Genomic DNA, 13,232 nt, shown 5'->3' with positions numbered 1-13,232 from the left:
GTACATGTATGACATATACAAAATAGAGAATGGAAATTGCCTTAAAATGTGATAATCAATAAAAGAAACTAAATGATGTGAATCGCCTTGAAACAAACCATTGAAAAGCTGAATAACTTAACATCATAAATAAAGATAACGCTATAACAAATTGATCTAAAATGCCTAAAACAACACTTATTATATATACAATTGATAATAAGTACTGCTTTTTTCAAAGAAAAATATAATGCAATATTACATCCACTTGTTTAAATGTCAACTGATGTGCTAAGCTTTATATTGGACGATATATATTGTTATCAGACGGTGTGAAATAAAGCAAAAAACGAAAAAGATCAAATTATTTGTTCTTTTCAGAAGTTGGCAGGAGAAAACGAAAATATATTACAATTGCAAAGACCCTACTATCAAACAGTGTTTAAGTTGTTAACATACATCGTGTCGAAGGGACGGATGAATCGTATCTTGTACAAAATGTCTCTGATTTATACAAAACTTCTCTGAAACAAACAATATCAGGAGGCTTGATTTCTTGTTTGAAAACATATTTGTTACGTTTGCAGGACGTGTTTTTCAACAAACAATCTGTATTCTCAACTGTGCTCCTTTTCTTTCAGTTTTGTTTCATATTTCATATGAGGCTGAATTCATACAAGAAGTTAGTAGTACCTTTAGCTGCACTTTTCACTTTTGCGATTATGTGTTCTCCGTAAATAATTTCATATTTGGCGAGTGTTCATCATATCGATCTTGAGATATAACAGATGCAATTAAGTATAACTCATATCTTCACTTACATCTCGGAATGGAGAATGAGGGTTGGTTGAAACAAAACTTTGCCAAAAAATTAGATGAGTTTAGCTCTTAATTGTAAACTTTCCATTTCTTAGTAGCAAAATTCCAGCAGCGCATACGGACTATATATCTAATAGCTGATGCTATATCACAGGGCTTGTATATCTATCATCTTTTCTTAATATAGGATTGCTGCTCATATGGAAGCTATTAAACCAATTGCAAGTTCCTTTTTGTCGTAGGACCCTCTACGCAGCTCAGTATTTGTGTATCTAGCTTTTATTTTTTGCTGTTGTATCTCTTATGCGTATTGGTCAAAATGTTATTTTTATTGTGCATACTCTTGAAAACATATTAAACTCATTATCAAGTTCACCAGGAAAGTGTGTTTATTTCATTTTATCTTATTAACTGTACTATCAACTTCAAAACAAAATGTGTTGCCGTCTTTGAGATAATTCTGTGTGTTGTTTTTTTTTATGACAGATGTGTTGTTAATCTATGATGTATGTTAACACAATTTTGGTTGATGGGTTCCATTAATACTGTCAATCAACCAACGATGTCTGTTTGGATTGTTATACTAAATATGTATCAATACGACGGAACTATAAACTTAAACTGTCATTAAAGTTATAAAAGCTAGCTATAAAACCAGGTTTAACCAACCATTATGTTCGGAAAATGCATATACAAAGTCAGGAATATGAGTTGTTTTCAAGCTGTTCGATTTGTGAATATTGTCCTTTAGTTGTGACTGGTGTTATTGAATTCTCACTGATTCATTGAACATTGGAGTTCGGTATTTCTAATACATTTTTTGTTAACATTTGGATTAGAATGCTTCTACAACATTCACTTATGAACTGTGTCAAACATATTTTGGTAGAAAAAAAACTAATGAAATAGTTTTTAGGAGGGGTTCAATTTATCTTACTGACACTGTAGATCTCAAGATGTAAAACGACAAAAGAAAAAACGTGTGTGTATCAGAGTATGTTAGAATTAAAAGATAAGTACGAGTATCGAAACATGTAAGTATATTATATACATATGTCTCAACTTTACCTTACCCTTCCGGGGCACCTGATATCAACCTCAGTTTGTGGTGGGATTCGTGTTGCTCATTCTCTAGTTTTCTATGTTGTGTCATGTTTGTCTATTTGTCTTCTTTCATTTTTAGCCAGGCGTTGTCAGTTTATTTTCGATTTATGAGTTTGACTGTCCCTCTGGTATCTTTCGTCTCTCTTTTACGACAGACGTTCTCCGTCGATAACCCTTGTTTACATACAGCCTACACAATAATTTATGTAAACATCGTCTTTAATGTATCCCAACAATGTTAGATCTTCAAATTTTACCCTGACATATGTGTGCTCATACAAATACCCCTCTGACATGAAGAACTATATATATTCATTTACTCAAGTTATCAAATTATTTCACAGTAGCTATTGATTAAAATGAAAACATCCGACGGTACTAAAACAGTTTTGTAGTCACATTTTGATATGAATGCCAGAATTGCTTGAATGAGAATTAATGGAACATCTTGGTGACTCTCCACGAGAAAATTCACTACAAGTTGATAGACTTGGACCCCGAAAATATGGTTGTCTTAGATGACCGTTCAATAGCCCTTCTTTTTCCTGGTCTTCAACACTCTCTAAAAATGTAATAAATATATGGCATTTTATAACATGTTATGCGAGGTTAAATATTATGTAGAATAGTCGGTGAGAAAAACAATATGCCCCGTATTGTCAGGTCGATGTTACACAATAAAGAAAAATTGATTCAAATCTTATTTTTTTCGGAGCGAAACCTAAAAGAAATATGCAAGAAAAGATAAAATTATGACAAAAAGCAAACCCACAACACGCCAGGGTCTCTCTTTTTCTTCATAAAATTAGTTTTATGAGTACCTAAGTGTAGAAAACTCTCCGTTTTACAAAGAATAACAATACATTTTACAAAATCTGAGTGCACCAATGATTTTTCGCGTCAATACAGGAGTACAAATACAGGTTGCATCTTATCAAAGAGAAAAACAGATAAAGGGTAATCAATATAAAAGGATTCGTATATCTTTCTTTCGATAAGTTAACGTTGCACTTTGATACTGCATATTAAATATGTCAAATGTACAATGCAGAAATATGTCAAAACTTATCTTAAACAATTCAGTTTTTGTTCTAGTAACATGACAAGGTCCAATGTCCAATCAGTTGTTCTAGTAATGACTGAAATATTAAATTCATTTCCATTTTGTGTCAAAGTTTGATTAAGGTTATATTGTGAATATATTTTATAAAACCGCATCGCAATCAAACATTTCTTATCGATGGTACTTTTAAATGATAACATTAACTTCATTTTTGAAGTTTTGGATCATTACATTACTTAATTTTCATAGCTGTTGCCCTCATATCACTTAATGTATTGTTTGCCAAATGTTTATTAAAAAATATTAAGAGCAAAATTTTAAAAAAAAACAGGGGCCCTGGTGATATGAGGGCAACAGCTATGAAGGTTAAGTAATATTCATGCATTTTCGTGCACAAATCATTTAAAAAAACGAAAACCGAGTTCGCTTTCTATTTACATCTATATTTATGTTTATATCGCTTATATGACCATCGAAGGTTTTCAGTCAACTCGATAGTTTATTAAGATGGCGTGGAGGCTAAAACATACACAAAACGAAGCTACATATTATCGAGCCAGTGTCCTTTAAATTGTCTGTTTAAGACTTTTTAAAATTTGAATAAATGTTTTACATGCTTATAAATCAAATATGAGTCAAATCTATGAACATGAATTTTTAGACAGTTAGTGCCCCTTTAAATCTTATCATCGCTTAAACTGTTTAAATGTCACTGAACATTAATCAGCCCAAATTTACACAGCAAATCGTGTTCTCGAATTTTAAAATTAAACGTATGGTAGTCTTGAAACATTAAGAATTTATGGTTTACAATTCTATCAATTAGTGTTGAAATACTCATTAAAATCATAACAACTAACTCGTTTTGCAATAATGAACACATACCATCTAGATACACGTCATCGTCTCCTGTGTCATCGATGATGGTTTGTGGAGAATGAGACGGACTTTCATCTCCTACACCAGCTACGGTTTTACGTAAATCTTGTTTCGCCTTTAGAGAGGACGAAACACTCGGTAGTCTTATGTCAACTCGTGATCCTTTTCTTAATGCTACCTGCAGAATTATAGATTATAAAAACTTTTGATTTTGTTTTCTTAACAATGGCTAATATGCTTATCCAAATTGAAAATGCTTCATTAAAGTATATTTCAGTACTGATTTTGTATTTTGTTTCTAAGATGCAAAGCGTTCGAAAAAAAAAATATCCGTTCAAATTCAATACAGAAGATCGTCGAGTCAACACCAGTGTACCACTTCCTGTTTGGTAGCACTGCTAATGAATGGGCTATTATTCCAAGTGAAAACCCTAATTGACAAGACCAGTTTACGTTTTCAATATGTATGTCTCAGTTCAAAAAACATATCTGTTTTCAAATTCAAATACAATAACAGGTAACGCATGCTGATATATGATTTTTATCTATTTCGAGTGAACCATACTTGCCTTTCATTATAATTTCAATAATCAAGGAATTTAAATAAAAGCAAACAACCATCCAAATTGCTTACGTCTGTGTCATTTTGGTTTCCGGTGGAGATTCGTCTAAATGGCAATTATACCAAATCTCTTTTCATTAACAACATCAGTATAACATCCTGAAACTTGCAAAATCTGTATTGTTACCTTTTCATTTAAAGCATATAGTTTGTTGGTAATATCTCGACCTAGGATAATGTTGAATACGTTAGCAAGGTAAGATTCTTTTATCAACAAATATTCCAAACTGTGTCTTGACCAAAATATATATCTACACATAGATCCGGCAAAGATTGATACCTACAAAACGAAATATACATTCATTCATATCAACGTAAGGTTTTTAAAATATATTGTTGGTGTTGCGTTTTTGTAGTCGTATTTGTATAAAATGTTATGATATTCGTAAGTGTAAGAATATTTCAATATTAATATATTTAAATTTAAATCGACTGATAAGTGCTAGACGGTCAATTGATGTCTTAAGAATGTATATACGTACATGCGGACTATAATAGGTTACCGATTAATCGGGACGTGTCTGTGTGAAACATATAATATAAAATGAAATGACTTTAGACCTGTTCTGTCCGACTTTTTTGCATGGTATTATTTTTGTCAAAGCGCAAATCTCGTCCCAGAACTGTTGAAACCTACTATCGATTATTAACAGAGTAACATACACAGCTGTTATTTGTTTCCTCGTTTGGTGCTAAGTGTGATTCAGTTCTGAATGACTATCAAAATAATATTTTCCACCAAATCTTACTAACTTTCAATTAATTATATTGTTTTAAAACTATATTTTTTAAATGAAATGATTATTACCTGGTATTTCTCGTCGCCGCCAACACCAGATTCAAATTCAGGTGAGTCAATAAATTCATTTTCGTGTATTTGGTGAAGGAGGTTGTTATGACTGTAAACATTCATTCTGTGATAAAAAAAAAAAAAAAAAAAAAAAAAGAAGAAAAAAATTATGAATAAGTGACATGCTTAGAAAAAAAAACATGAAGGTAACTTTTAAAATGCTACCTCAACACAAAGACATATCTGTTTCCTTGATGTTATATGTTTTTACAATTTTATAGTGAATAAGGAAATTGATGTGCTTATAATAGATCGATATGACAAAACAAGAAACTTTGGGTGCATACTGTTTAGTGCCGAACTTGTAATCAGTAATGTTTTGTAGCGGTAGCAAGATTGCTGGGTGGCTTGAGGAAGGTGGCTTCCCTACTATCAGTAAAAGACTAGTTCACAAAGTTACATAAACTATAGCATTTACTGGTAAATTACCAACCTCAGACCTTGTTTGAATAACAGAAAAACTTTATTATATAACTGTTGCAACTGCATTCAACCTACAGGTAAACGACCAATATTTGGTAAGTAATGGACAAACTCTTTCACATAATAATCGAAAATGAAGTGCGTACATACGAATAGCTATATCCTTCTGACAATATAGCTCCGCGGAGTATACTGAAGTGTTTAAAAGTACATATAAATGAGACAACTTACTTTCCAGACATCAAAAGACCGAGTCTGTCCGTCTTACTGATCCGTTGTGTAGCGTATGCCTCGCCTTCATGGAGTGATGTCAAAGTACAATAATCTGTGGAAACCAGCTTCTTAAACAAATGTCTGAAACATGAGTTAATTGATCATTAGTCATTAACTGTCTAGTGGCAAATATTACATTCATATTATTTGCGAAAAATCTTAACAAAGGTTCAGTTATTATCATCAACTGGTGGACCTTGAAATTGTTTGACTCCTCGAGCTCTTTAGAACAAAGGCATATTTGTATTGCAAGTTGGAAGCTCGATATTACCACAGATCACTTAAGAACACCCTAGAGTATTTATATAAGAGTACTCAGACTGGCAGTAACTATTAGTTGTAATTTGAGGCCTACTTTGAACTAACAAATAAGCCTAGTTCTTCGACACGAAAATTTGCATCTTCTTCTTTACATTACTAAAATGTGTATACATGGAACACTAATTATAAGGTTATCTCCCATGGCTAAGCTTCTATTGAGGCCTCACTAAATCTATGACAAATAAAATGATAGAGTTATTAAATGTTTAATGTGAATTCCTTAGGGGATGATAATAGTCCCAAATGAAAATATGTTTCCTTGGCATAAGACTAGTTATTTCACACCTTTGTAACTGTTATGACACGAAAGCTGATATCTTGCAATATATAAATAAGGGCAATATGATAACGAGTGACCGGATTGTATAAGTCGTAACAATAGTTTAACATGGTATGAAGTGGAAGTCAATCATTATGACATAGGTGGTGATAAGTCAAGGTCTACGTTATAAAGGCCAGGATAAACAATTGATATATGGCAACAAATGCGTGGAGCTGTGCAGGCGTATGCAGGTATAAGGAAGACCGATAAAGAATACTTTTTGAAAATAATATTCATAACATTTCTCTTATACTCTACTGTATGCGATCGTATGAAAAAGGCTTACACTTGTGGTCAGTTGAAAAAGAATTCTACTGATTTTTGATTTTTGATTTTTTTGTTGATAAATTGCAGAAAGTTCTTTTTTACAAAATTATATTACTTTTAAGAAACATACTTAAAAGTATGTCGTCTATACAATACGCAAAGCAGATTAAATCGGAACTCGTCTTCAATTTTCACTGATCAAAAGGTTGTTTGGTACATACCTTGGTATTTTCATCGGTTGAAAGAGAGCCACATAAACTTGTTCTAAATCATCACAAAACTTAACTGGTCTAATGTGGTACATCAGGAATAATGTCTGAATCGCATTCAGAACCATGAAAGAAAAATTCCAGGAAAAGAAATCAGGCGCACATAGTACAACCCATGACCACACCGATAACAGTAAAAATCCTGTAAAAGATTTATAAATGGTATATATGCAATGTGAACGTAAAAACAACACTTCTGGTTTTGTCTTTAAATATGTTAATAATTTAAATATCGGTTTTGAATAATTTGTATAAAAAATACATTTCGTGCAAGGTTTTTGTATTACATTAATTTACAATATACCATCAGTATAGTACTATATTTTTTTAATTTATAAAGAAACTGTTAGCGAGAAATATTTTAATAGAAGATGACAATAGGACTATTACCCAAAACAAAGAACCCATGCATGAAAAGTATCCCTTTCTTTCCATCTGGAGCAAACAGAGCTATTAATAGAACACAGTTTGCCAACTGAAAAAGAAAATGATTGGGTGACGTCCAGGTGAAGCAGCCAATCACAGGGTTTGTCCAGTTTCTAAAGATGACGGTTCTGTTGTCAATTTGTGATATATTGTCCCATGCCATTTTTGTGTTATTTTCTTCTATTCTCATGCTAAACATCCTGGGTTTTATTCTGAAATAGATTTGAAAATTAAAAACAAATGACTTCGTTAAATTAATGTTTACGATTTGTTCTTGTCAAGTTTAATAATATACAATTACTTTAAACAGATTTAAAACAAAAATAACTGTTAAAGGCACACATTTTGGTGCTTGACACCCTTAACAGGATTTTCAACATGCTAGTTCACAAGGTATAATGTCACCCTATCCTAACACGTTTATTACGAATGCATGCAGGCCGACCAACATTGCATGCCAAAGGGAGGAACAACAAATGCCTATTAGCACATCATTCATTTCACTTGACCGGGACTCGACCTCTTCGACTCGAAGCGGGTAGCTACGACGTTGTTTGGTACTGTAGTAAGATCTTTGACTATTTTTTATATGTACTTATTAGATTTTTTTTATGAATAAAAACGTAACAAAATATGTATAATGTTTTACTGTTGTGAAGACTTACCGGCCCTATATACATTTGAAAACAAAACTTTACGACAAAAGAGATGAAAAAAACAAAAAGACAAAAAAAGACAAAAGAGATGATTTCAGCTTTCCAATTTTGAACATTCCATTTCTAAGTAGCAACATTCCAGCAGCACTTGCATACGGGGTATATATCTCCCAATTGATACGATATTCCCGTGCTTGCATTTCCTATCATGATTTTCTTGATAGACGATTGCTGCTCTCAAGAAATCTATAAAACCAAGAGTTCCGAATGGTGAAGTTGAAATCATCCCTTCATAAATTTTACGGACACCATCACGAGTTGGTTGACCGTTATGGAATAACCGTTTCACAAATGATATCGGATAAGTTCCTTACGTCGTAACTACAATCCCCTTCCCTTTCATGAATGTGACCTACCGAATTAGACTATTTACCAGATTTGTTATAACATGAGCAAAACACGACGGGTGCTGCATGTGGAGCAGAATCTGCTTACCCTTCCGGAGCACCTGAGATCACCCCTAGTTTTTGGTGGGGTTCGTGTTGCTTATTCTTTAGTTTTCTATGTTGTGTCATGTGTACTGTTTGTCTTTTTCATTTTTTGCCATAGCGTTGTTAGTTTATTTTCGATTTGTGAGTTTGGCTGTCTCTGGTATCTCTCGTCCCTCTTCTATACTTATATTCAAAAACAAATTTCAAAATTTCACAGAGCCAAGAATAATATTCACCCATAACAGGTCATATAATGTTCTGTTAGCAATTATGGTTAACTATTTTTTAGTAGTGTTGTTTGTGAGGGAATATTTGTATTTTAACGTGTGCTAAGATTTGTATACAAACGTATAGCATTGTAATAGTATCATGAGTATCGAATCGCGTAAAATCGATGCAAAACTCACTATAGCTTTCCACTATGTAAATTTACTTCATTATTTTTCATTATGATCTGACAATTTATACACTGCAGAAAACATTTCAGAAGTACAATAAAACGTTTTATAATAAAATATTAAGCAGTACATACCTTTATTAATTAGTATTTACTCCATCAGCAACCTGAACATCTACCAAGGTCTCGTCGTCTGGTGTGTCTGAAAATGTCTGCAAGTCGGTAGGTAAGGAAAGACAACCACACTTTTTGATTGATTGAAATATGCGACAGCTTAAACATATTGGAATAAAACAAATATACTGAATATTTCTAGTTTAATTTTACGTGAATAATAGATTGGTCAGTTTATGTCGCTAAAGCATATAATACCAATAGTGGTCACAGTATTCCATGTTTGAAATAGACAAACTTTCATTATGCTAAAAATGTAACGGTGCTTCTATACAAAATATAAAATCTTCTATTTTATAGCTTTTTTTTTTAATTCTAGAGACATTTTCAATGTTCCAGTACTAAAGATGTAACCAGAGACGCGATGGTACTTTATCAGTGTGAAATCACGATATTTTGGCCAGGTACTGATAAAGACGTAGAGAGGCAAATTTGAATTGTCAAAACTGCATACTGAGAAAATCGAAGTGCATGATTCCACATAATTGGTCATAATATGTTCCTTCTATCTGTTGGAGTTCATTTGTATATTTTTCTAACTTTTGAGCAATCAAAGGGAGGATATGAAAATATATTTGTCATTACTGATCATTTTACACTCAATCTATACCTACGAAAAACCAGTCCGTCACAGCTAGATCATTATGGGAAAAGTTCATAGTAGCAGGGGCGTTATTATGAGAGTAGGGTTATTCAGGAACCGTGCAGACTTGGCGGCATAAACATATCACCGTATCACCTGCAAAGGAACGGTCAGTGCGAGCGGTTTAACCAAACCTTAATACACATGTTGGGTACTCTTGATGAGGATTGAAAAATCCAATTGGAAAGTGTATGTTGTACCACTAGATAGAACATCCTTATCAAGCAACAAAACACGAAACAACTAGATACAGCCCATGTTATTGGTTGTTTCCCACAGTTTTTCATTGATGCTTTTATAGACAACCCAAACAAGTCTGTTTCAAAGGTCACATTGCATATGTAAGTGATATGAAGAAATAACCACAGTTTGTCAATGAAAAACAGAAAAATCAGTCGAAAGGACTGAAAGGCATTGCAAAACGTGTTATAATATAAAAGTCAGACGGTCAGTACTGGAGCCTGGTGATAGAGTTTCTGTTAAAAATGTTGTGTTTAGGGTGAGCGTTTAATTGGAAAACAAATCTATGCAATGGTTTTAAAACCTGACTCGGATATTCATGTTTATATACTAGTAATAAGATAGAAACATGATCGAGCTCGGAAGACAGTACATAGAAATATGGTACTTCCTATTACTTCTATTCCCAGTGTAAACCCTCAGTGTAGTGAGAACTGAAGAACTATTGTCTGTTTAAATCAGTTTAAGAAGATGAGATTTTAGACTGTGATAGGACAGCGGATGATCAGGTTGTTTCAAATGCTTTGTCTTAGAATTCAGATTCAGATTCAGAAGAAGAGCGTTAGTTCATAAATGCCAGAAGCTTCATGTACAAGTACCCGGACACGTCCACTCTGTTAGATCTATTTCCATTTGTATCAATCTGAGGAGATAAAAAGAAATGATTTTTATAGTTTGTTCTTATGTTGCACCACTGTCCAAGGTTAAGTGAGTGCTGGGGTACCGCTAAATATGTTTAACCCCATTACGTTATGTACGTATCACTGTGTCTGTCCAAAGTCAGGGGCCTGTAGTTCAGTGGTTGTCGGTTGTAGCTTTGTTACATAATTGTTTTCCAGTAATTTTTTTGTTCATAATTAGACCGTTGGTTTTCTCGTTTGAAATGTTTAACATTTTTTCATTTCGGTGCCTTTGACAGCTGACTTTACGTTATGTGCTTCGCTTATTGTAGGCCGTACGGTGACCTATTATTGTTAATTACTGTGTTATTTGGTCTACTATGAAGAGTTGTCTCATTGGCAATCATACCACGTCTTCTTTTTATACAACACACAAACATTTATAGACGTCTTGTAGAGGAAACGTTTCAAAAGGCAACGTTAGTTATAAAACACAACGTGTCGTGCCTGGAGAGAAAATGGAAACCTTTTGCAAATATGCATATGATGAACTTAAAGATATAGCGGACAGTTTAAAAATTGTGAATACCGGATATTGTTTCTTTAGAAAGAAATCATATATTGAATTATGACGAATATTTTTTTCGAAGAATGGTTGGTTTCATAACACATTGAGACTTCAGAGTATTATTATAGATACAGGGGCCAAATCAAAAAGTGTAAATTGAAAGGTCTTCTATGCTATTATAACAACTAGGAGTTTCTGTCTTTGAAATTTAAATATATTGTCTATTGAAAAGGCAGGTCAATAAAATATGATAGTGCATACGAAGAGATGCAGCTAGAACTAAACTCTTTTCTACATGATGTGAATAATTTTATAACAGAATTTGATTATACAAATCACGTTATCATCCCATTTTTTCATTCTCCTGTACTTAAATTTTTGATATTTTATTTGTATGTACATTCTATTGCAATGCCTTGATTTTCTGTCATTGCTTTATATGGTAAAGAGGTGTTTGCCGCATGCGCATCTAGTTACCTTAAATTTCAATAGGAATTATGGGTTTGACATGTTAGTGTCGAGACGAAACTTTCCGCAAGAGGGTGTGTTTGTGTCACCGGTTTTATGTATTCAAAATATTTCGCTCCCATATGATTCATTTAGAAATAAATGTAATTAGTGTTTTCAGTTTTATATGTTTCACATCATAATCATATTTCACATATTCATATGCTTATTCCACTTGACAATTGAACGCACATAGTTTTGCGCTGCGTATTTGAAACAGACGATAGCTTTGTGTGTTATGTTTGGCCGTTAGTAATACCGAACATTTAAATCAATCATTGTATTTAAATCAGTACTATTGAAATTGAATTCGATACTGAATTAACATTTAAATGATATACATGTATATTCAAATGGCATGAGCTATGCATGAACTCAAAGCGCGGCAATACTCACCATATACATTATATACTAATAAGCACGTTTTATGATGAGAGTCTCCGCTACAGGTACTTGTAAATCTATTTATTCTTTTGTTATATCTCTATGTTTCAATTAAAGGATACCTATTTTCGTATTTCAAATATAGTATTCAGTTTGGCTTGAAAGCCGCATTTTCAAATTTGGTATATATATATATATATATATATATATATATATATATCAGCAAAATGTCGGATTCAAGCACCGTTGCATGTGAATATTTGGTGACTCTATATCTTCACCCAGTTGGTAATATATTTGGTGTCCAAATTTCCTGCGACAGTGACTATTGATCAAAATTTTAATTTTGCAGGTCTCTCGGTGTCGATCTTGTCTACCGCATTTCTAAATTGACCATTGCTTGGAATAAAGAAAGACTTACGGAAAATAATTAAATTGTAGTGTTAAGTTTGATTTAACATTTTCTGCAATTAATTCGGACTAAATATGTTGCACCACTTTATCATATTTTTGTAATGCCCCGCATTCCTAGAGGTTTGATCCAAAAACAAATGAAAAAATAGTGCAAAAGTAGGCAATAACGTACATAACGCGTTATCTTTGATGGGTTGGATATGGTTTCCTTTCTTTAATTAACGACAAGGTTAAATAGCTATCATTGTTTAAAGATAAGATGTATAGAGTCCTTTTAAATCATAAGGTTCTTATTTCTGAAACAAGCAGTTTTATAAATAGACGATATTTTGTTGCGATGACAGATATGTTTATCGATGCTTATCGGTCATTCAATTTGCATGTTCCATAACTTGTAGTAATGAAACACTGTAAATAAATATGATGTTTCAAGTAAAGTGGCCGTTATTTAAGAATAGAAGGCTTCTTTTTGTAAATGTATTATGTGTAAAAGCATTGACCGAAGTACATTTCATTCTAAG

The 13,232-nt window shown here is 32.7% G+C and overlaps 1 protein-coding gene across 1 annotated transcript; it reads right to left on the bottom strand.

The window, feature by feature from the left end:
• Positions 1-2,202: 2,202 nt before the first annotated feature.
• Positions 2,203-9,404, bottom strand: LOC143049265 (popeye domain-containing protein 3-like). Its single transcript, XM_076222960.1, has 8 exons — positions 9,297-9,404; positions 7,582-7,829; positions 7,144-7,333; positions 5,971-6,093; positions 5,275-5,380; positions 4,594-4,746; positions 3,851-4,022; positions 2,203-2,464 (listed from the first exon to the last, which is right to left on the bottom strand). Exons 2-8 carry the CDS (start codon positions 7,814-7,816, stop codon positions 2,298-2,300), a joined length of 1,146 nt encoding a protein of 381 aa, XP_076079075.1. The 5' UTR covers positions 7,817-7,829; positions 9,297-9,404; the 3' UTR covers positions 2,203-2,297.
• Between the last annotated feature and the right edge of the window lie 3,828 nt (positions 9,405-13,232).

The sequence above is a fragment of the Mytilus galloprovincialis genome, chromosome 10 (assembly GCF_965363235.1).
Source record: "Mytilus galloprovincialis chromosome 10, xbMytGall1.hap1.1, whole genome shotgun sequence".
In the NCBI taxonomy this organism is placed as follows: Eukaryota; Metazoa; Mollusca; class Bivalvia; order Mytilida; family Mytilidae; genus Mytilus; species Mytilus galloprovincialis.
Note: the sequence above shows the minus strand (reverse complement) of the source record. Positions and strands in the feature narration are given on the sequence as shown.